This window comes from Microcaecilia unicolor, chromosome 3, assembly GCF_901765095.1.
Source record: "Microcaecilia unicolor chromosome 3, aMicUni1.1, whole genome shotgun sequence".
Lineage (NCBI taxonomy): Eukaryota > Metazoa > Chordata > Amphibia > Gymnophiona > Siphonopidae > Microcaecilia > Microcaecilia unicolor.
The window spans coordinates 472,604,861-472,629,828 of NC_044033.1; the positions used below are offsets into that span (position 1 = coordinate 472,604,861).

Below are 24,968 nucleotides of genomic sequence, written 5' to 3' on the forward strand. Positions count from 1 at the left end.
AAATTCTTCTGCATCTTAAGAACTGAGAGAAAAGCAAACTGTTTCTCAAATGTAAAGGATGGGAGCTCCCATAATGCAGAAAGGTGTTACAATCTATAATTTTGGGGAAAAAAAACTTAGTGAAATGTACCATCACCATTATAACTCACCAAAACATCAAGAAAATTAATTTGTGAAGCATTTATTTATTTATTCCATTTGTATCCCACCTTATCCCACCTATTTGCAGGCTCAAAGTGGCTTACATAGTATTGTTAACATAGTTATTCCAGTATATCAAGTATAGTTAGTATTGTATAGAGATTAATTAAGGAAAGAAAGAAGAAGGAAGGAATTTATTAGGGTATTTATAGAAGGTGGGCTTTCATAACTGAATGGGTTGGTGAAGTGGATTAGTGGGGCTGTAGGTTCTCATTGTAGGCCTTGTTGAAGAAATATGTCTTCAGAGATTTGCGAAAGGTAGTTGTTTTGTCAATTGTTTTCAGATCTGTGGGTAATCCATTCCATAACTGCTTGCTCATGTAAGAGAAGGTGGTGGCATGCATCAGCTTGTATTTTAGTCCTTCACAGCTGGGAAAATGTAGGTTGAGAAATTTGCGAGATGATCTTTTGGCGTTTCTTGGAGGTAGGTCCACGAGGTTTAGCATGTAGGTTGGGGCATCTGCGTGAATGATTTTGTGTACAATCGTGCAGATCTTGAATGCAATGCATTCCTTAAGTGGGAGCCAGTGGAGTTTCTATTTTAAGGGTTTTGCACTTTCATATTTAGTTTTTCCATATATGAGTCTGGCGGCCGTATTCTGGGCAGTCTGGATTTTTTTAATAGTCTGTTCTTTGCAGCCAGCGTACAGTGCGTTGCAGTAATCCAGATGGCTTATTACCTTTGACTGTACCAATGTACGGAAGATGTATCTCGGGGAGAAAGGTTTTACTCTTTTGAGTTTCCACATGGAGTAGAACATCTTTTTTGTAGTGTTTTTCACGTGGGCATCAAGATTGAGGTTTCGATCAATGGTGACTCCAAGAATTTTCAAGTTTTGTGAGACAGGAAGAGAACAATATGGTGTGGTTATGGTGGAGAAGTTTTTTGTGTTATATTGTGAAGTAAGTACAAGACGTAGTGTTTTTTCTGCATTAAGTTTTAGTTGGAATGCATCTGCCCAGGTGTGCATTATTTGGAGGCTTTGGTTGATCTCGTTGGTGATTTCATTTAGATCATGTTTGAACAGGATGTAAATTGTGACGCCATCTGCTTATATGTAGGGGTTGAGGTTTTGATTGGCTAGAAGTTTGGCTAAAGGTATCATCATTAGGTTGAATAAAGTTGGTGAGAGGGGGGTTCCTTGGGGTACTCCACATTCAGGTGTCCATGGGAGTGATCTGTCCGCGTTCATTGTTACTTGGTATGATCTTGTGGTCAGGAATCCTTTGAACCATTTGAGAACTGTGCCTCCTACTTCAAAGTATTCTAGTATATGTAAAAGTATTTCATGATTAACCATGTCAAAGGCGCTGGACATGTCGAATTGTAGGAGGAGTATGTTGTTACCAGTTGCAATTGCTTGTTTGAATGGGTTCATTGTGGACACTAGAACTGTTTCGGTGCTGTGATTTGACCGAAATCCTGATTGAAACTCGTGCAGGATTGAATGTTTATTTAGGTATTCAGTAAGTTGTTTCGCATCATATTACATATCAAATTTAATAGTCAGATGTAACTGATTAAGCTCAAAGAAAAATCATTGAAGCTGATCTTCTGTGCCAGACCAGAGACAAAAAATGTCATCCATGTAGTGAACCCATAATGTAACATATTGAACCCATTGTAAGGGATATATTCTTTGTTCTTGAAATAGTTCCACAAACAGATTCACCAAAGAACGAGCAAAGGTTGCACCCATCACTGTCCCCAAGATTTATTGATAAATTTCACCATCAAAATAAAAATAATTATAAGTTAAGGCCAGGGTCACCAGCTGTACTAAAAATTATATACGAACCACAACTGGACGAGGACAAGTCTCCAGTGACATACAAACTGCCATGTGCTTGCAGACCCACAGATACCTTGTACTCATAGGTCTGCAAGCCAGTTTTCAAAGGGGATCTCCTCATGGCATTCCCCTTTGAAAATGTAGCAGCATCCAGAGCCATTGGGGATGTTTATCTGCGCACTTTACAGATGTGATGTTTGAGGGATAAAGCACATTCTGCAGCTAATCTTCCTTACCCGTGCTCCCAGCCTCTGCCTTTTTTTGTGCAGAAAAAAGAAGGCATCCTATGGTTAGAAAGCAGAGGAGCTGGACAGTTTTCAAATGAGGATTCTCCATGGATAAATGCTCATTAAACTATGGAACAGCACAGCTGATACAAGGACTTAGCAACCTTTCAGCTTTACGCCCCCCCCCCCCCTCCCAAGGGACTTTCAGGCCACTAGTTCATCTATCCACCACAGAAATTTTGATAAACTAATCACTTCAGTGCCACCCTTCCCAGAATGATCCTGTAAAAACACATAATTGGAGATTACATTTAAAAATAATAAACACTGTGTCACATATATCTATGTGAGTTAGTACCTGTTGTAAAATGGTGGGGGGAGGGGGTATGCAAGTTGAGCAAAGTCCAATAGTTGAGAATATAGATTGGCTCTACTGCCTTCAGTCTCTGAATATGATCCTTTTGGCTCCATTTAAACAGCTTGTTGAGTCATCCAAAATAGCACAAATTAATATTCAGAAAAACTCCGCTATGTGGTTAATATTTGTCAGCTAGAAGCTCAGACCTCTCGGAATGAATAAACCCCATCATAATAAAGTTGAGAATGTAATGTAATTCAAAGTGGAGATTGATTTTAAAATATCCATAAAGAGGGTGCTGCTTTAAATCTAGGATGTGATTGCTTTTGTTCACCAAAGCCAGTGAATAACTTTATGCTGCAATATTTCCTAAGTCTTGAATTTGTGAGGCTCAAGCCTTTGGTTGAATAAATAGTCTTAAGCATTCCTAAGAGGCTTTGGTTAATTCCTAGCCTACTGACCTCCATCCACAGCGTGTTTCTCTCAAAGCTTTCAAAAAGGTAGCTTTCTAATGAATGGAAATCCAGTAAAGCTGTTTGTTTTTCTAGCTCTTCCTTATTCTTACCAAAGATGACAAAACAAAGCATCAACAGTGTCCTCTGACATCTGCGGAATTTTTCCTAGTGCTGTTTTTCATTCCTGCCCACTCTTGCTGGTGTTCTGAAAGGTACCTCTCATATAGTAATTAGGAAAGAATAGTATTCACTCTTGAAAGTAAGAGGCCAGTCTATCTATACTGAACCAGCAGTTTGAATAGTCTCCTTTTTTTGAGCTTTCACCTTTTGCACTTGAAGGCACAGAAGCCTGAGCCATTCTTCTAGTCACACACATGGGAGGAGTATTTCCTGATGATTTACTTCACTCCCATTTCTGTCATAGGTAATAAAGCTCTCACTTTGTCCCCTTTGTCATGCACTGGGTGTAATAAATCTTGAGAGCAGAAATTTTTCAACAGAACATTTCTGTAACCATGACAACTGAACACCTGAAACACTTGCCATCCTTGAGGTCCGCAGCAGCGTTCAAATGCAATTAACCTATTTTCCATAGCACTGTCACATCAGTTCTATAAACTGATCGTGGTCATTAGCACTTCAAACAGGTTTACCTTATAATTAGGCATGTTTTATATAAATTGTAAGTCTTACTTTTTACTAAAATTACCATCTGACCTGCCGTGGACACACATGCAACTTGTTTTAGTCAACTTTAATGCATTTTCAAATCGGAACTTAAAAGAACTTTAATGGGACTGAAAATAACAACCAAACTACATTTGTTATTGTTACATGTTGATAGTAATATTAAAATAAAGGTAGAATCAGCAGACAGATTGTATAATGACATTTGCAAATAACACACCCTTTCTCCTTTGTTGTGCATTCCAAAGTTGCTGCTTGTGAAAAGCTAGGACAATGCTAGCATTGGTGGCTAGATAAAGCTTGTTTCTGCATTCAGTGGTGCTTTTCGTTTAAAGCATGGCATTGAATATATGTGTAAGTGGCTACCACTTCTCCTACATGTCCATTCAAATGAGGTTTGCCAAGATCTAACTTGAATGTCTCACTGCTGAATTTTACTGCTCATGAGATATGTACTGGCACCACCCATGAACTGCTTCTACCCTGTCTCACCATATATGCCAAACTTTTAAGGTATAACCCATAACATTTATTTAGGGGGAGATTCTATATATATAGTGCCTAAAAATTAAGCGTGGAAATCAGTGTTGACTAAGCATATTCTATAAGCGGTACCTAGATTTAAGCGCGGTATATAAATATGCTTAGGTGATATCTCAGCGCCTAAAACTGCATGCCTCCATTTAAACCAACAAAAACATGGTGTAAATTTTGGTATGTAGATTTAGGCACACTGGGTCATCTTCTATAACTACTACATGCGTAAATTTCAGAACACCCATGAAACGCCCATTTTCCCGTCAAATAACCATGCCCCTTTTTACCTGCATGCATTAGAAGTTAGGCGCACTGCATTATAGAATATCCTTAGCGTGTTGTGCACATAAATTCTAATTATTGCCAATTAGTGCTCATTATTGCTTGTTAAAAGCTGTTATCAATGCTGATTAGCTTGTTAAGCATATTAAGTAACGCACATTGTTATAGAATACTATTGGATTTCAGCACAGATCTCTAAGCACGCTGTATAGAAAATGGAGTTTAGAGGGTAATTTTATAAGGAGGCACCTAGTTTAAGAGGGAAAGTAGGTGTCTACTTAGGCACTATTTTATAAAGATACATAGATAGGGAAAGGAAAAGGAAATGGGGATGACATTTGATATATCACTTTTCTGTGGTTACAATCAAAGCAGTATACATATTATATACAGGTACTTATTTGGTACCTGGGGCAATAAAGGGTTAAGGGGCCCTTTTATTAAGCTGTGGTAAAAAGGGCCATGTGCTAGGGGCGGGGGCCATTTTTGCTGCACACTGAGTCCCTTTTTACCCCAGTGGGTTAAAAGGCCGAATAAAGACATGACATAAGTACATATATTACATACGTATTGCCATAGTGGGACAGACCAAAGGTCCATCAAGCCCAGCATCCTGTTTCCAACAGTGGCCAATCCAGGTCACAAATACCTGGCAAGATCCCAAAAAAGTTCAAAATATTTTATACTGCTTATCCCAGAAATAGTGGATTTTCCCCAAGTCCAATTTAATAATGGTCTATGGCATTTCCCTTTAGGAAGCCGTCCAAACCTTTTTTAAACTCTGCTAAGCTAACCGCCTTTACCACATTCTCTGGCAACGAATTCCAGAGTTTAATTACACGTTGAGTGAAGAAAACTCTTCTACAATTCGTTTTAAATGTATTACTTTGTAGCATCATCGCATGCCCCCTAGTCCTAGTATTTTTGGAAAGCGTAAACAGACACTTCACGTCTACCCGTTCAATTCCACTCATTATTTTATAGACCTCTATCATATCTCCCCTCAGCCGCCTTTTCTTCAAGCTGAAGAGCCCTAGCCACTTTAGCCTTTCCTCATAGGAAATTGTCCCACCCCCTTTATCATTTTCATTGCCATTCTCTGCACCTTGTCTAATTCCACCATATCTTTTTTGAGATGCGGTGACCAGAATTGAACACAATATTCAAGGTGCAGTCGCACCTAATAATGCCTAACATTATATTTGCTTTCTTAGTCGCAGCAGCACACTGAGCAGAAGGTTTCAACGTATCATCAACGGCGACACCTAGATCCGTTTCTTGGTTTGTGACTCCTAACGTGGAACCTTGTATGACGTAGCTATAACTCAGGTTCCTCTTTCCCACATGCATCACTTTGCACTTGCTCACATTAAACGTCATCTGCCATTTAAATGCCCAGACTCCCAGTCTCGTAAGGTCCTCTTGTAATTTTTCACAATCCTCCCGCGATTTAACGAGTTTGAATAACGTTGTGTCATCAGCAAATTTAATTACCTCACTAGTTACTCCCATCTCTAGGTCATTTATAAATATGTTAAAAAGCAGTGGTCCCAGCACAGACCCCTGTGGAACCCTACTAACTACCCTTCTCCATTGAGAATACTGACCATTTAACCCTACTCTATGTTTTCTATCTTTTAACCAGTTTTTAATCCACAATAGGACAGTACCTCCTATCCCATGACTCTCCAATTTCCTCTGTAGTCTTCATGAGGTACTTTGTCAGACGCCTTCTGAAAATCCAGATACACAATATAAACTGGCTCACCTTTATCCACATGTTTGTTCACCCCTTCAAAGAAATGTAATAGATTGGTGAGGCAAGATTTCCCTTCTCTAAATCCATATTGCCTTTGTCTCATTAGTACATGCTTTTGAATATGCAGCTATGCGGTAAGATTGTTCTTACTGTGTGGCCATGCAGGGGGGAGCACTTAACGCCACCCATTGAAGTGGCAGTAAGGGCTCCCAAGCTAACCCAGCAATAACCAGGCAGTGTGCGGTGCTGCCCGATTACTGCTTGGTAACCCCCTGTGGAAATATATTTTGAATATTTACTCTAGCACCAGAAATGCCACATGCTGGGGGTCGAACTACCACTGGTGCCCGCATTGACGTGCTCAGCCCATGGTGGGCTTACCGCTGCTTAGTGAAAAGTCCCCTAAGTGACTTGCCCAGAGTCATAAGGACCTGCAGTAGAAATTGGACTCAGTTTCCCTGGTTCTAAGGCCAGTTTAAACCGTTATCCCCATATTCTATAAATGGCACCCAAAGTTGCACGCGCAATTTAATTGAGTAATGAGTCAATGACATAGGCACAAGCAAATGACACTCTCAATTACACTTACACCAATACACAAAACAATTATGTGTGGCATAACTGGCTGCAGTTTTATTCAGTTTAATAAATCTTTATATCACTTGCATCCTCACAAATGGCCTGATAAAATATCAATATAAAATACAACTTAACAAACGTATTCATATTTAATTCCAAATCCCATCCACAAATCATCCAGCTAGACAGTGACTAACTAGCCAAGATGCTGGAGACCATTTTCCCTTGTTGATATCCTCACCCCATCTGAAATGCAGTACCACCATGTTCTTATGTAATACCAATTGTATCTCTTACTCTGGAATGGCGACTGCCATGACAGAACATTGTAAGCCATATTGAGCCTGTAAATAAGTGGGAAAATGTGGGATAGAAATGCAGCAAATAAATAAATAAATATATGGCGCCTGAAAAATCTGTGTGGATAAAAATTACGCCTAGACAAATTCTCTAAAGCATGCCTATATTTTATGGAATAGGCATAAGGTTCTGTGCGGTACATAAAATATGCTGAGCGATTTGCCATGTCCATTTAGGCTATGTTTTACTTGGTATAAATCCCAACGCCTAAATTAGGCACAGAGCAGGTATTTTCAATAACAATGCCCACACCCCGCCTATGGCCCTGCCCCCTTTTTTCAACTATATGACTTAGAATTTAGGTGAACCACATTATGGAATACACTTAACACGTTGTGAACATAAATCTCAATTAATGTCAGTTAATGCACTGATAATTAACCAGTTAAGTTATGTGCATTGTTATAGAATATACTTCAGTTTCCACACAGAATTTCAGGCGCCATGTATAGAATCTGGGGGATAATGGGTGCCTTGGTATTTACCGCCAGCTGATTTCTTCTGTGAGCTGAAAATGCTACCGAGGCTTAGTAAAAGACCTCCTTATAGTATTCTCTAAGTTATGCACATGAGTCCTGCCCATGATTTACCCAAACTCCATTTATGTGTAGGCCTATCTGCAAAATATGTGCTATATAAGAATGTGTGTATTTACAGAATATTTATTTATTTATGTATTTATTTATTAAATAAATATTTAATGTGCTTAGATGGAATTTTGGTGTTTATGCGCATATGTTCACACTTATGTGCTATTATTCTAATCATTTGTGCATGTAATTATGTGTATAAGCACCAGAAAGGTTTTCAAAATTGTCACTTATGGAGTCAGCTCCACTGCTGACCAGTTTGAATAGCTCATCCAGTGATTTTAAGAAATGCCTCATATTTTTTTTTCAAAGTTATGAGGACTGATGTACAGAACTGCTGCAATGAAACAATTGTTCAGGCTTCCTAATTGCTTATGACTGTTGGAAAAAGCTATTCTTCTTCCTCACCTATCTCAAGGCTACAGGGTTGAGGCGAAATTCAGCCACAACTCCATTTAAATAGATCATCAATAGCTCTGCACAAAATTCTAAGCTTTTGAATTGAAAGACCTCACTTTATCAATCTGTGGTAAGCACTAGTGCATGCTTATCACAGTTTAAAAGGGCTTGGGGGGGGGGGGGGGGGGGGGCATGCTCAGGCGTGCAGGATTAGCACATGAGCCTTTACCACACACAAAATAGGTGGCAGTAAGGGCTCACATGCAAATCTTTTTTTAATATCCACATGCTAATGGCAACACTAGCACGTGGCCATTAATATAAAAATTAGAAAATCGGCCATTTTACTGCTGTGCTAAAAATGGCCTTAGCACGCAGAAAAGACCTGCATAAGTGTGCATTAAGGACACTTTTTAGTGCAGTTTTGTAAAAGGACCCCTAAATATGTTCTGTGCTAATCATTGCACTTCAACAGACATTGGCACTGGAAAGTTCCAAATGTGTATGTGCTACCCATGTACTACAAAATAGTTTTATTTTTTGCGGAGGGGACATGTCCAGGGGTGGAGAATGGATGTTTCTGTAATAATCAGTTTGCATGTCTGCATTACTGCACACTAATCCCCGGATTCTATATATGGCTCTTTGAGTTACGTGTGCCCAATTTGCACATGCAACATATTTGAACAACGAGCCAATCAGTGCAAATAACTGGGTGATAAACAATTATCACTACTAACTAGAATTTACACACACATCTTTTTAGGTGTATTCTATAAAGAGTTGCATGTAACTTCTAGTGTGCAGACACAAAAAGGAGGCATGGCCATGAGAGGAGCATTGTTGGGTTGGGTCAGGGTGTTCCTGCAATTTATGTGCATTGTTATAGAATTAAAGGGATCTGCACTAGAGACCTGCATGGGAATGGGGTTCGCAGGAATCCCACAGAACCCACAGGGTTCCTGTGGGGATGGAAGCAATTCTGCAGGGTTTCCACAGGGATGGAAGCAGTTCCTGCAGGGTTCCCACAGGGATAGAAACAATTCTTGTGGGGTTCCCATGGAAGTGTAAGCTGCATCTGCGCCAGCCTCTCATCTACCGAGTACCAAGTTATTTGAGTGCTGTCTCCTCCTCTTCCTCCTTGTTTTAACAGCACAAATGTGGAAAGTCTTTCATTAAGGACGTGGTAGAGACACAAATGATGACGGAATTCAAAATGGCATGGGATGAACACAGAGGATCTCTAATTATAAAATGGGAGTTATAAAAAATCCTAACCTTAAATAGCTGCATGTGTGTGGCTGTGTCGAGTGACGCTTAGATGGTGACTCTGGCTGTGATGAACTAGGGCCAATACTGGGCAGACTTTATTTGCCGTCACTTACTATGTTACTATTAACCCTCTTTGCTCCCGGGCTGATGCGCAGACCTCAGCTCTGACACAGGCTCAAGCATCAGATGTCACCTGACCTACTGGCGCTTGCATGTGACAACCTCTCAGCACACAGTGCCAGTGAATCAGAGACAAATCTTACATGTGCACACCAGAGTGTTCAAAATTCAAATGTCTGTTCCTTCCTTGCCTGCGCTGTTGCGACTCAAATCCAGAGACAGACTGAAAGAGCTGACCAGAATTTTCTTTTATGTACCATTAAATTCTTGCTGAGATGGGTTAAATTCTTGTGGGGATGGGTATGATTCCAGCAGGGATGGGTAAGATTTCTGTCCCCGAGCAACTCTCTAATTTGCACCTAATTTATGGTGTTTTACATTTGGTTTTCATTGGTATAAATGGTTGCATCTAAATGTAGTCGTGGTTCCCGGTACTAAGCACTATTCTATAAACTGCATCTAACTTTAAGCATGGTTTATAGAATAGCACTATGTGCTATTTTTTTTCTGTGCTGATTTTTAGGTGCCATTTATGTAATCTAGTCCTAACATATTAGTGCAGGATTAGCATGTGAACCTTTACCACCTACAAAATAGGTGGCAGTAAGGGATCATGTGGCCATGAATACAAAAATTAGAAAATTATCCATTTTAGTGCTGTGCTAAAAATGGCCTTAGCATTCAGAAAATACCTGCATAAGTGCACATTGAGTCCACGTTTTACCACAGCTTTGTAAAAGGACACCTAAATTTGTTCTGTGACAATTGTTACACCTCAACAGACACTGGCAATTATTTGAATTGCACCCATGCACTATTACTTCCAAAGTTGTAAATCAGTCTCTCTGTGATGTGTACATTCCCTTAGTATTCACTAAATACTATTACTTTCTTCTTTTCTTTTCTTTTTTTATAAGTTGACATCCTTTGAGGTCACTCATTGCCCACTTTACTGACTTTTTGTGTAACAGAGACAGATTACAGTGTAGATCAAGTTACATGGAACAGTTGTCAAGGCAGCTTATCAAATAATCAAGTATAAATGAAAAAAATACTGCTCTTCTAAATTAGAGAGCTTTGACATCATTGCACAATGACTAATGCGAAGGTTCAGTTGAAAGGAAATCCATTGTACAGTACTTGAACTTTTAGCAGAAAGGTAGATAAATTTTCCAGCACTATCAAAGAAAAGAGAAATGCTATCGTTTTGCACCCTAGAGGAATACACTTAAAAATCAACATCAGACTCAATGTCTTACGTTTGGATACTGTGTGAAATTTCAGAAGCCAAAAGCAATTCTATTGTGGCAGTTACCATGAAATTAAAGATTCTCTAAATGTTGGTAATATCATATCTTCTACATTTGAACCAGTCTCTAGCCTAAACACTCTAGTCTTTAATAAATGAAAATTACTAATATGAAAATTCCATTCTTCCTTCCCCCCAAAAAGAAAAGAACAACAAAACGGGTCAAACAAAATTTGTGGCTGAAATACTAAAGAGAAGACAGTTCCACAAACAGGGCTTCACAGACTAATATTTACGGGGCCCTTTTAATAAGGCACAGGAGGACTAACACACGGGTACCATGTGCCAAATTGGCACTATCACCGGGCTAGCGTGTGTGGTAATTCTGAGTTTTCTACCACAGGGGCATACCCAGTGGTAATTAGCAGTTGGTACACGCTGCATGGTTACCACACGGGTAGCACATAAGCCCTTACTACTAAGTCAATGGGTGGCGGTAAAGGCTCAAGCTGTAAATAGACACATGCTAGTTTTAATTTTGTGGCCCATTAAAAAAAAACCTTTTTCCCAGCCATGGTAAAAAATGGCCAAGTACGCACCCAAAACATGCATTCACACTACCGCAGGCCACTTTTTACTGTGGCTTGGTAAAAGGACCCCTATGTTTATTAGTACATCAAAGTAGTTTACAAAAAATCTGAAATCAATTGAAAGGAACACCAAAAATTGGACAAGAAAGAATCATTCAAACAAGATAGCATTCAAACATACTGACCCAATCCTCCACTCCGCCATCCACCAGGGTTTCGAGCTTCCTCTAAATAGACTGATGGGGTGGAATGCCAAACACCAGTGAAAAAAAGTAGGCTTTCAATTGGCATTTGAAACATGAAAAGGTGAGTTTGGATCATAGAAAAGGGTGGAGGTCATTCCAAAGCCTTAGTGCAAAAAAAAAAAAAAGAAAGCAGCAGGTTGTGTGGATTCGGATTGGGTTTGTCTGGGAGCAAGAAGAACAAGATAATGGGAATCAAGTGAACAAAGGGAGCATGAGGGTGTGTGAAGGATAATCATCAAGGCAAGATAAGGAGGAGAGCAGGAGTGAAGAGTCTTGTGGATGATACAAAATATTTTAAAGAAAATACAAAATTTTGTCAGGAGCCAGTGTGATTGAATGAGTAATAGTGAAACTGAATCTATTTTACAAGTCTTACAGAGGAAGCAAACCTCAGTATTTTCAAGCATTTGGAGCCAATGAATCTGATAGGCTGGCAACCCAGAAAGAACTGGAAACCCTGAAATTCTGGGGATTTCAAAGTTTTAGCATGCAAAAGCATCACTGAACGTGAAAAGTAGAGATCAAAACTGATACTAGTTCCGAGGGGGGGGGGGGGGGGGAGGGGTGTATTTTAGAAAATACCTGCTGGAATGCACATATATTTACTGGTACACACAGTGGGCACAACCATGATACAAATATACACAATGAAAAAATGGATGGCATGGACCCAATAGCTTCCATGTGGAGATGTCAGTACTTACATTGGGAAGTAGTAATTTTGCAATTTCCACATGCAAGTGCCAACACCTCCTGTGCATCAGTCCTATTTTACAAATCTAAACATCTAAGTGCCACCAACCATGTAATGAGGCTGCATTTTGAACATGGTAAGTGTAATAGATAGACTGAATTCAAAATAAACTTGAATAAGGTTCTTAAAACCTGGTCCATTAATTACTATTTCTCCAGATAGACTTATTTATTTCCATGTCCTGCTTCTGGGACAGAGCAACATGGATTGGCCTTGCCTACCTGGAATCTGACAGACTGGTCATTGTCACAGACAGCATGCTAGATTCAAGGGTTATTTGGTCTGTCCCAGTTCCCTACTTCTTATACTTTTAGTGTATACTCTGGTGGATCCTCCTCTACTTCTATCCCACTGTCAGTTGGTGTACCTCAGGGATATGTCCTGGGACCTTTTCTTTTCTCCATCTATACTTCTTCCCTTGGTACTCTGATCTCATCCCATGGTTTTTAGTATCATCTTTACATTGATGACTCTACTACTACTACTTATCATTTCTAAAGCGCTACCAGACGTATGCATCATCCCAAATCTACCTCTCCACACCAGAAATCTCAGCAGGAATCCAGACCAAAGTATCAGCCTGCCTGTCTGACATTGCTGCCTGGATGTCTCACCACCATCTGAAACTAAACATGACCAAAACTGAGCTTCTTATCTTTCCACCTAAACCAACCTCTCCTCTTCCCCCATTCTCTATTTCTGTGGATAATACTCTCATCCTTCCTGTCTCATCAGCTCGTAACCTTGGGGTCATCTTCGACTCCTCCCTCTCCTTCTCTGCACATATTCAGCAGACTGCTAAAACCTGTAATTTCTTTCTCTATAATATCAACAAAATTTGCCTTTCCTTTCTGAGCACACTACCAGAACCCTCTTCCACACTCTTATCACCTTTCGCTTAGACTATTGCAACTTGCTTCTCACAGGTCTCCTACTTAGCCATCTCTCTCCTCTTCAATCTGTTTCAAATTCTGCTGCACGACTAATATTCTGCCAATGTCGCAATGCTCATATTAGCCCTCTCCTCAAGTCACTTCACTGGCTCCCTATCCGTTTCCGCATACAGTTCAAACTCCTCTTATTGACTTATAAGTGCATTCACTCTGCAGCTCCTCAATACCTCTCCACTCTCATCTCTCCCTACAGTCTTCCCTGGGAACTCCGTTCACTGGGTAAATCTCTCTTATCTGCACCCTTCTCCTCCACCACTAATTCAAGACTCCATTCCTTTTATCTTGCTGCACCATATGCCTGGAATAGACTTCCTGAGCCAGTACGTCAAGCTCCATCTCTGGCCGTCTTCAAATCTAAGCTAAAAGCCCACCTTTTTGATGCTGCTTTTAACTCCTAACCCTTATTCACTTGTTCAGAACCCTTATTTTATCATCCTCACTTTAATATTCCCTCATCTCTTATTTGTCCTGTTTGTCCTAATTAGATTGTAAGCTCTGTCGAGCAGGGACTGTCTCTTCATGTTCAAGTGTACAGCGCTGCGTACGTCTAGTAGCACTATAGAAATGATAAGTAGTAGTAGTAGTATTTATACAATTTGGGCCCAATATTCAGAAAATGCTGAGCACCAAATTAATGCTCCTAAGTTGGCCTCCTAAATTTGTGTCCTATTTTCAGTCAAATGTAGGAGTATAACTTTTCAGCTGAAAATTCACATTAATTTAGGAGCTTAAAAGTGTGGAGGGATATTTTTGGTATGATGTCTGGAGAGATGGCTGGTGACCCTGTTGAAGCTGCCCATCCCCCTGGCCACCTCTTCTGGGACCCCTAGGATAAAGGCAGTTCCCAGACATTCAGGTGGGAAACATAGATTTGGGGGTACTTATAGCCGACATTTTCCAAAGAACTTCAGTTCAATGTGGATTACATACAATTTATGAAAATATATTACATTGTTTAAAGTAATAATGATTACAAATTCAGGAACTTACAGGTTTAAAAGGAATGTCAAAAATAATGGCATAAAGAGCTGCAATAAAAATGTATCAAAATTGCAGTTGAGAGTAGACCTCAATCATATCTCACCCTTGAAAACAATTTTCGGTACAGGTAGATCTCTTACATCTTCTTCTGTAAAGATTAAAGCTAAGAATGGGAAATGGGACTTGATATACCGCCTTTCTGTGGTATTTTGCAACAACATTCAAAGCGGTTTATATATATATACAGGTACTTATTTTGTATTTATTCAATCTCTCCGTTATGGCCTTGTCTTCCCCGAGTGCCCCTTTTTCTCCTTCATGATCTAATGGACCCACAGACTCCCTCACAAGTTTTCTGCTTCTGATAAACTGGAAAAGGTGTTTGAGTTTTTGCCTTCATGACAAGCTCATATTCTTTTGTTGCTTTCTTTATGAATGCTTTGCATCTACCTTGACAGTGCTTATGTTGCTTCTTATTTTCTTTATTTGGATTCTTTTTCCATTCATTGAAGGATGTTCTTTTTGCAATAATAGCCTCTGTCACTTCACCTTTTAACTATGCTTGCTGTCATTTGCTCTTCTTTTTTAATACATAGAATGCATCTGGTCTAGGCTTCAATGATGGTATTTTTAAACAAAACCCATGCCTTTGCAGCCAATTCTTTAGCTTCTTTTTAACCATTTTCTTAATTTTGTCGTAGTTGCCCTTTTGAAAATTAAATGCTGCTGCAGTGGATTTTTTTAGTGACTTCACTCCAAATATCAACATACCTACCTTTGTAGCTGACAATGGTATATCCAATAAATGTGAGTTACGGTGCATGAGAAACCATTCATTTGGGGGAGCAAATGATGTTGTGAGGGCCCTCTCTGGTCAGTATACTGTCCTCCTTGAGCACTCCTTTATCAGATATGTGTTTGGCACAGAGTTTACAGCTATGTGCCCTGAATGCATATGTTTTTATTCTCTATTTTTTATAATATGTGTAATTATTGTTAGAAATTATTACTTTCAATTATTGGGGGAGTAAGGGGGTCATGCCTTAATCCCTCCAGTGGTCATCTTGTCATTTAAGACACCTTTTCTTAACTTATTCATTATTGAAACAAGTCCAAAAATGTCCAACTTTTAGCCCTAGTCCTTTTTGACTTTGTTCAAAAAGGCAGAAAAATGCTAAAATTGTGGAAACACCCAAATCCCGCCCCTGATACACCCCCTTGTGATTTGGATACACTGCAGATAAACTGCATAGGAAAAATGTCTATATGCCTCGAATATTGTGTTCAATTCTGGTCGCCGCATCTAAAAAAAGATATAGTGGAATTAGAAAAGGTGCAGAGAAGGGCAACGAAAATGATAAATGGGATGGGATGACTTCCCTATGAGGAAAGGCTAAAGTGTCTAGAGCTCTTCAGCTTGGAGAAAAGGCGGCTGAGAGGAGATATGATAGAGGTCTGTAAAATAATGAGTGGAGTTGAAGGGGTAGAAGTGAAGCGTCTGTTCACGCTTTCCAAAAATACTAGGACTAGGGGGCATGCGATGAAGATACAATGTAGTAAATTTAAAACGAATCGGATAAAATATTTCTTCACTCAACATGTAGGAGTGGAGGAGTGGCCTAGTGGTTAGGGTGGTGGACTCTGGTCCTGGGGAACTGAGGAACTGAGTTCTATTCCCATTTCAGGCACAGGCAGCTCCTTGTGACTCTGGGCAAGTCACTTAACCCTCCATTGCCCGAGGTATAAATAAGTACCTGTATATATAAGCCGCTTTGAGCCTGCCATGAGTGGAAAAACACGGGGTACAAATGTAACTAAAATTTAAAAAAAATAATTAAACTCTGGAATTTGTTGCCAGAGAATGTGGTAAAGGTGGTTAGCTTAGTGGGTTTAAAAAAGGTTTGGACAGCTTCCTAAAGGAAAGTCCATAGACCGTTATTAAATGGACTTGGGGAAAATCCACTATTTCTGGGATAAGCAGTATAAAATGTTTTGTAAATTTTTGGGATCTTGCCGGGTATTTGTGACCTGGATTGGCCACTGTTGGAAACAGGATGCTGGGCTCGATGGACCTTTGGTCTTTCCCAGTATGGCAATACTTATGTACTTATGTCTTAAAAATGTATTTCAAAAACAGCGATTTGGACATTTTTGCAAGAAAACATCCATCTGCTGCTTTGTGCCATTTTTTCGATGTTGTTCTGTTTCGAAAATGAGACCCATGGAAGGACATAATCGAAAGGGGCGCCCAAGTTTTCCTGAGGACGTCCTCGCAGGATGTCCCGGTGAAGGGGCGGGGAAACCTGTGTTTTCGAAACAAGATGGTCGTCCATCTTTAGTTTCAATAATACGGTCGGGGATGCCCAAATCGCAAAATTTAGGTCGACCTTAGAGATAGTTGTCCTTAGAGATGGTTGTCCCCGATTTTCGGCGATAATGGAAATCAAGGACGTCCATCTCAGCAACGACCAAATCCAAGCACTTTGGTCGTGGGAGGAGCCAGCATCCGTAGTGCACTGGTCCTCCTGACATGCCAGGACACCAATCGGGCACCCTAGGGAGCACTGCAGTGGACTTCATAAATTGATCCCAGGTGCATAGCTCCCTCACCCTGTGTGCTGAGCCCCCCAAAACCCACTCCCCACAACTGTACACCACTACCATAGCCCTTATGGGTGAAGGGGGGCACCTAGATGTGGGTAAAGTGGGGTTGTGGTGGGTTTTGAAGGGCTCACATTTACCACCACAAGTGTAACAGGTGGGGGGGATGGGCCTGGGTCCACCTGCCTGAAGTGCACTGCACCCACTAAAACTGCTCCAGAGACCTGCATACTGCTGTGATGGACCTGAGTATGACATTTGAGGCTGGCACATTTTGAGGGTGGGAGAGGGTTATTGACCACTGGGGGAATAAGGGGAGGTCATCTCCGATTCCCTCTGGTGGTCATCTGGTCATTTAGGGCACATTTTTGTGACTTGGTCGTAAGCAAAAAAAAGGACCTGGTAAAGTCGTCCAAATGTCAGTCAGGGATGCCCTTCTTTTTTCCATTATTGGTCGAGGACGCCCATATGTTAGGCACGCCCCAGTCCCACCTTCGCTACGCCTCCAACATGCCCCCGGGAACATTGGTCGTCCCCGCAATGGAAAGCAGTTGAGGACGCCCAAAATTGGCTTTTGATTATGCCAATTTGGGTGACCCTGTGAGAAGGATGCCCATCTTGCAATTTGTGTTGAAAGATGGGTGCCCTTCTCTTTTGAAAATAAGCCTGATAAAGTACTAGTATACTTTCTTTTGATAGACAAGCACAAGTAACCTCAAACATTGCTTACTGGAATGTATAGGCATTCAACAATTAGAAATGTCTCTTCTCTGTTTTTGTAAAGAATGATCAGTTCCATGGTTTTCTTCATTGCATGTCCAACCATCTTGGCATATTTAAAAATAGCCATCAATAAAAGGCAAGGGCTGCATTTTCAAATAAAACTTGATCTATAACAAACCAGGGGCCTCTTTTATCAAGCCATGCTAGCGGTTCCTGCATGGCAATGCTGGCAAAACCCATTCAAAGTGAATGGGCTTTGTCGGCATTACCATACTGTGGTCCACTAGAGTGACTTGATTAGAGGTGCCAAGGTTGTTAGTTTACCTTGACATACATGAATGGCCCTCCATTAAAGAATGTGAAGAGTCTGTTTGTCAATTTATATAGCTATACAGTGAATCATGCTTAAGGAAAGGCGGTTCTGTTAGCACCGTTACCATCTAACCTGCACAGTGTTCTAGGCTAAAATATTAGTAATTTTATGAATGTTAATAAAGTGAACTTTCTCCCAGTTTTTCCTTTGCGTGCAAAAAATAAGTTGAAAAATAAATATACCCAAAAGCAATGCTATAAGAATACAGACTACACATTAACTTAACGTTTCTTATTTCTTACTGTGTTACAGAAACTTCACTGTTGTGAATTCTAAAATCATTGTGGTCACAATAAGGCCTGAACCCAAACCCACTGATTCTTTTATTGAAATAGAACTTGCTCATTTGGTTAATGTAAGTATTAATTTAATTGATATTTTTAATACAGTAAAATAGACTAAGGACAACATGGTCAATAATTTTCTTAATTGTATAATGGTTCAAACAACACAGCAATTTGTGTTGGGTAGCATTATAACCTGTTATCAAAATGTTTTAACTATGCAGACATTTTAGTAGATTAGTGAATATTATGCAAAGCCTTTTACATCTGCCACTGGTTCTAATATGGGTTAGGTTAGGTAAGAAGTGAAAGAAGGTTGTTTTGATAGTTGTTTGACAGCCAACTGTTTATGAATGGAATTGGTAGTGCCAAATAACAACAGTCTGGGTTCAATATTCAAGTAGGTTAAATCACCTATTCATTTTCAGTGGCACTTATGCGGTTCGTGCTGCTGAAAATGACCAGTTAGCACTTAAGGCAAAACCAGCTATTCTCAGGGTGTTCCGGGCCAGAGTTGGCTCTTAGCCGATTAAGTGCCAATTTTCATCACTTAATTGGCCAAGGTCACCACATAAATAGGAACACTTAATAGTCAGTCCTGTCCTATCTTTGTGCTGTGCCCCATAACTGGTTAAATGCTGAATATCACACTGAACCAGCTATGGTGTACCTGGCTCTGGAAATTCAATGTTGAAGCATAGACATGATCAGGCACTGAATTTCCAGGCATAACACCTGCGACAGTTAGCAAACCACTAAGTGCTGTCAACTGTTTTTTTTTCAGTTCACATAACCATCCCAACATTTGTCATACAACAGTGGTCCAAAATGTTTATTTCTTTGAGTCACTGAGTTTATATATAGAATTTTCGAGTCTGGGTACACATGTTGACATGTAGTGTATCAGGTATAAAGCTCCATTTTGCATATGGGCTCTACATGGGAAATTGGATGTCCAGATTGGTATATTCCCACTTCCCTGAGTATAAGGATATGCAGGAACATGCATTTATTTGCCTGCACATAGAGCTGGAGCATCCATTTTCAAAATGTACACGTGCAGAAAAACAGCATCATCATTCAAGTCTTTATAATTGAAGTGTTAGCATATGTAGAAACTGGTCTTGCAATATACATGCACACTTGCTGGGACTACACATATATATGTGCCAGATTTTACAAAGCTAAATGTATAAGAGGACGCAATTAAAGAGCCAAGTAAAATAACAATTTAAATGAATTTTTGAAGTGATGATGGGCACTGAAAAACCTCTAGTCCAAATGAGCAGATAGATGAAACTTGTGTGCATTGGAGCAGATGCAAAAGCTGACATGGGCATTTGTTTTTTAAATATAAGTGTATTTCTGCATTAAAATGGGAACTACACAAATACATTTTGGCCTATGCAAATTATACTCTATGTAATCCTTGCATCCCAAGACATCTACATTTACTACTACTACTACTATTTAGCATTTCTATAGCGCTACAAGGCATACGCAGTGCTGCACAAACATAGAAGAAAGACAGTCCAGAGTAATTCTATGAAGTATGTGCACTAATAGTTATGCACTATTTACATGTGGAATTCATTAGAATATGGGCATGTAGACACATATGTGGCACATACATGCAAATATCCCAAAGTGTCACCTAAATGCTATTCTGCAAATACTCACATATCTTATGTAGTGTATATTTTACAGCTCTTCATTCATTTACATCCTTAGCTAAAGTTTGAATAGAATGTTTCAAGCATTGCCACAGCCAGGAACTTACTGTGTAACCATGTACTCACCACACAGTTCCGGGCACCAGCTAGCTGTTCAGGCCATTTCCCAAACCAGAGTCACTACAAACGTTGTATTTTTTACTGAGGTGGGTACAGGTCAGGGCTGGACTTACTCCGGTAGGTCGTAGGGTATTAAGCCATACTTTTGCTTTTATTTTTCTTTATTAGTCTGGGAGCAAATAAATGTTACTCTCACTCCAAAAAAATATTCTCCATGCCTAGTTTTAGGAAACAATGCAGACTTTACTGGAATGCTGCAACAGGCAGATATCAAAACCTAATTCTTTCTGGTAACAAACAGTTTACTCAATATTAAAACAGTTCAATTTGCATCCAAACTGATTAATTTGCTGAAAAGAAGTTTTAGTGCCAGTCCAAGGCTCTTGGTGTAAGAGTCCCAACTCTTATCTAATTGTCTATTTATAAATCCTAGGGTGTTTACATATTTACAGGTCCACCAGTCCAACGCCCATCCTTTTGGGTAGAACAATCCAAGGCTGTGCTTGCAGCGCTTTTTACAGCAAGCTGTCCTGCTGGGCTTTATCCAGCTACTGGACCCACTTAAGACCAGCCTTCCCTGTTTGTCCTTCCACCAAAGGTGAACTTCTTTGAGCTGCTGCCTCTGGTGCCAAACAGGCTCTTTCCTGTTCTGCTCCAGGGCTGGGTTAACCCTTCTACCCACCAGAGCACTCCTTATACTCCACAATTAATGCTTTAGTTGGCAAAAACCTCCTCTTAATTCAGCCTTAGGTTATTGGGCCTTTCCAGGACACCCCATCTCCTCAAGGGTCCTGATGGGGGTGAAGGCAAACAAAGACCATGTGCTCTGCACAACAACAGCTTTTATTAATTCTTAACTCCACCCCGTCCATCTAAACCCACAAACATTTCCCTCATCAACTTTCCTATAAACACTCCCCTTTGGGCTGGGCTTCTCACTCTCCCTTTCCAACCCACTCCCTCTCCTTGGTAGCTGTGGAGGAGGGGCTCTCATTAGTTTTAGTAATCCCAAATATATTGGGGGATTACACCTGTAATGCACAGGAAGTTGATGTCAGAGGAAGCAGGGGACTGGCAGAGCCGTCAGCCACATGCCTGCTCCACGCACCCCCCCCCCCCCTGCTTCCAGTACCTGGGGTAGATTTCCCCATCCCCACCCTAGGTATGCTAGGGGGAAGCTAAGTTCTACATCGAGTCTTTGGAGATAATCAGTGGAACTAGTGTGTTTTGGGAGGAGGGAGGAGGAAGTTGTTGAAAAGGAGTAGGACAGAAGAATGGGGGGAAGTGTGAAGGGTCTGCTGACAGCAGAGGAAAAGAACTGGCAGCAAATGCCAACATTTTATATGGTGATGGGGAGACTTGGTGGGGGTGCGGGCACTGCCTAAATGAGCACATGAGCAACAGGACAACACTAGAAAGGAGAGCTAGAGAGTGCATACACTTGTGTATGGTTCTGTGTTTCATATAAATAAAGTTTCCCTTTGAAAGTCTGCATTGGAATGGAGAAGTTCACTGGTGCAATTATACCTGTGCATATACTAAGTGAAGGGACATTTTTAGCCCAGGGAATTTACCATGTTAATTATTAAATTACTTGGGCAAATTTCTTTGCACACTGCCCTAATACTGCCTTCACTCTGCCTATATGTATCCTTTCAGAATCATCACAAAAAGCTACATATTTTATTTTGATTTTTCCATTTGTGAATCTTTATTCACATGTAAAACTTTGTAAATTTATAGCTTGGACACATTCCCCCTGATATTCAGCCTGTGACGGTCAGCAATTTTTAAAACGCTTACTGTCACCAGCTGAATTAGCCCCCAATATTTGGTGCTGGGCCATGTCCGGGCATCGACACTGAATATTGGGGGCTAAATGTGGGTGGGCAGGCTGCCGGTACTTATTTAGCTGGGGCCCGCATAAGAGAGTAATGCGGGCCTTAGCTGAATATTGGCCAGGACACGCATAACTATTTTTTGTGTTAACCCCCCCCCCCCAAGCCCATTATAAACCATATCCTTCCCCCCTCCCTAGGCTGCCGAAACAACCAAACTCGCTCCTCAAACCACCCCTGGAAGGTCCAACCCTCCCCATGGTATAGACAGGGACCCCCTTATGTCCCTGGTGTCTGTGGGGTATTTGGGAGTAGGAGGAAAAGTCACTTGCTTCTTCCCCATTGCAGCCATTAGAAGAAAATGGCTGCCACAACCTCTCGCTGCAGCCTCACAGTACTGCGACCTGCTGCGAGAGGTCATGACAGCCATTTTCATCTAGAGGCCACAAGGGGCAGGAGTGAGTGGCCTTTTCTCGTGCCCTAACGACCCACAGACCACCAGGGACATAAGGTAGGTAGGTGGGGGGAGGGAACCCTGCCTAAACTTTGGGGAGGGGCATTTGGATCTTCTGGGGAGTGGGAGGGAGGTTGGTCGTTCATTGCAGAGGGCTGGAGGTGGGAAGGAGAGGGCTTTGTAAAGGTGCTTAGCTATGTGGGCACCAGCACTGAATACTACCAGCACCCGCATAACCCCGGGCTCCTCCCTAACGCTGCCTTCTGTCCTGTCTCTGACCTGCCTACTGTTTTTGTGAGCAATCATAGGTGTAATTCAGCAGCAGTGTCCAGTTTAATGTCAATGAATATCAGGGGTTAGGCGGCCCCAGGGAATTTAATCTGGTAGAAATATTTCCTGCCCACTTAAATCCCTTTGAATATTGGCCCAATTGTCCTTAAATCTCATTCTTTCAGAAAGTCCACCCTTGGAGTCTCTGGTTTATACCAGAGCCAATGAAGAGTGAAATTGACTTGCCCAGCTCCCCTGGTTCTCTGCCCACTGCTGCAGAACTACTAAGTTACCCAGCTCCAGGAGGGAAACTTTTAGCTAGTCCTGTTTTGGAACTTATATCCCAATTCAGTGTTCTATTTGTAGTCCCTGATACCATTAACTGAAATCAGAACTTTGGCTCCAATAATGTACAAGGATAGGACACTCCCTTCCACCTTGTGCATCACCCTCCTCCTCCATGCATGTCACCCCACCCCCCCCTCCTCCAAACAAGGGGGTGTGATGAGCAGTCACATGGATGTCTGCTCTGCTGGGCCCCTGCCCAGAACAGGAAGGGAGCAGGGAACCAGCAGAGCCATAGGCGCCCGGTATAAGAGGCTTGGGGAGGCTATGCCTCCCCAGCCACAGCAGGATGGAGCAGCTGTTTCTATAGAAATGCTAAATAGTATTAGTAGTAGTTCTCCTGCCAGTCCTGCTGCTCTGGGGGGGTTAAATAGCAGCAGCTGTGTGAAAGCCATCTCTAGCCTTGTGTATAACCAGTTGTAATTTGATTATCTTACTGCTGGGAGAGCAGAGCAGAGGGGTTGACTGGAGGTGTCCTGGGTTGCCAGGGAGATATTTAACTAGGATCATGAATTCTTGCACATGAGCAGTTCACACCAAAGAGATTTGCACTGACCCCTGAAATTTTAAAAGTGCTAAAAATAAGTTTTAAAAGTATTTGCATTATTATAGTTCTACCCTTCACTCCTTCACTGTGTTGTACTGTCATATTCACGTTTATATTTTCCCTATTTTTTTTAGTCTGTAAACTGCCTAGGTGGCACATCTGTTGTGGAGTAGAAAGTGTGTCATAAACTTGAAACAATGATTTATCAGAATTCAATGAATAAACTTGTAATCCACCACAGTAGATAGGAGTATATAAGTTCATTATTATTATGATTATTTTTTATTTGATGATATAACCAATGAAGCATCCACTTGTACAGAAAAGTACATAATTAACTTAAGAAAAAAAAAGCAAAACAAAGGTCATAGAATCCCTTGTTTAAAATAGAAACTATTAACAATACTCCAGTCTTCAATATAATAGGGAATCCAGGGACATATATCACAGGAAATATATAACAAAACTTACAATGAAATAAGCAGCTAGCATCTATGGGAGGCAAAACATTTTGGAGATTGGCTACCATAGATTTAGAGATAAGAACCTTTCTTGCCCATCCATTACCCCTCCTCCCCCAGTTGATATAAAGGTGGAGAGCTGAAAAGAATCAAAGAAGATATATTTGTGTGATTTATATTGATCATACACTTACATGGAAATTTTAGGAAGAACAATGATCCCATCTATAGTACTAATACAAAAAAATCGGGTAATTCTTTTTAGTATTTATTTCATTTCATATATATATATATATATATATATATATATATATATATATATATATATATATATATATATATATATATGCTGATCAGGTGATAATGATACTCAATACACCTGTTTAACAATAGCCCCACTGTGAGTGTAAAAAATAAATTTGCATGCACTTATCTTAAGAGTTTGTTCATAGAGGGGGAGGCTATTCATAGAAAGACGCCTTCATAGAGGGGGAGGCTATTGAACAAACTTTTAAGATAAGTGCATGCAAATTTATTTTTTACACTCACAGTGGGGCTATTGTTAAACAGGTGTATTGAGTATCATTATCACCTGATCAGCATATATATATATATATATTTCTCCGAGGACAAGCAGGCTGCTTGTTCTCACTGATGGGTGACATCCGCGGCAGCCCTCGAATCGGAGATCTTCCCTAGCAAAGACGTTTGCTAGGCCTCGTGCGCGCACGCAGACCGCGCATGCGCGACCGTCTTCCCGCCCGAACTCGCTCGTGTTCGTCAGTCTTCTTTTTTCCCGCTTGGGACGGCTGTGTTCACCGTTGTTCTGTGCCCTGAGGAGACCCTCGCGCTTTTATTCCGTCCTTCCGTTTCGGAAGTCTTTTTGTT

At 40.7% G+C, this 24,968-nt stretch overlaps 1 protein-coding gene across 1 annotated transcript in view; it reads left to right on the plus strand.

The window, feature by feature from the left end:
• ADGRB3 (adhesion G protein-coupled receptor B3) overlaps window positions 1–24,968 on the plus strand; it is a 1,672,438-nt gene that overhangs the window by 1,012,080 nt on the left and 635,390 nt on the right. Inside the window, exon 14 of the mRNA XM_030199002.1 lies at window positions 18,341–18,443. Within this exon, the coding sequence (XP_030054862.1) occupies window positions 18,341–18,443 (103 nt within the window). The remainder of the gene's footprint in view (window positions 1–18,340; window positions 18,444–24,968) is intronic.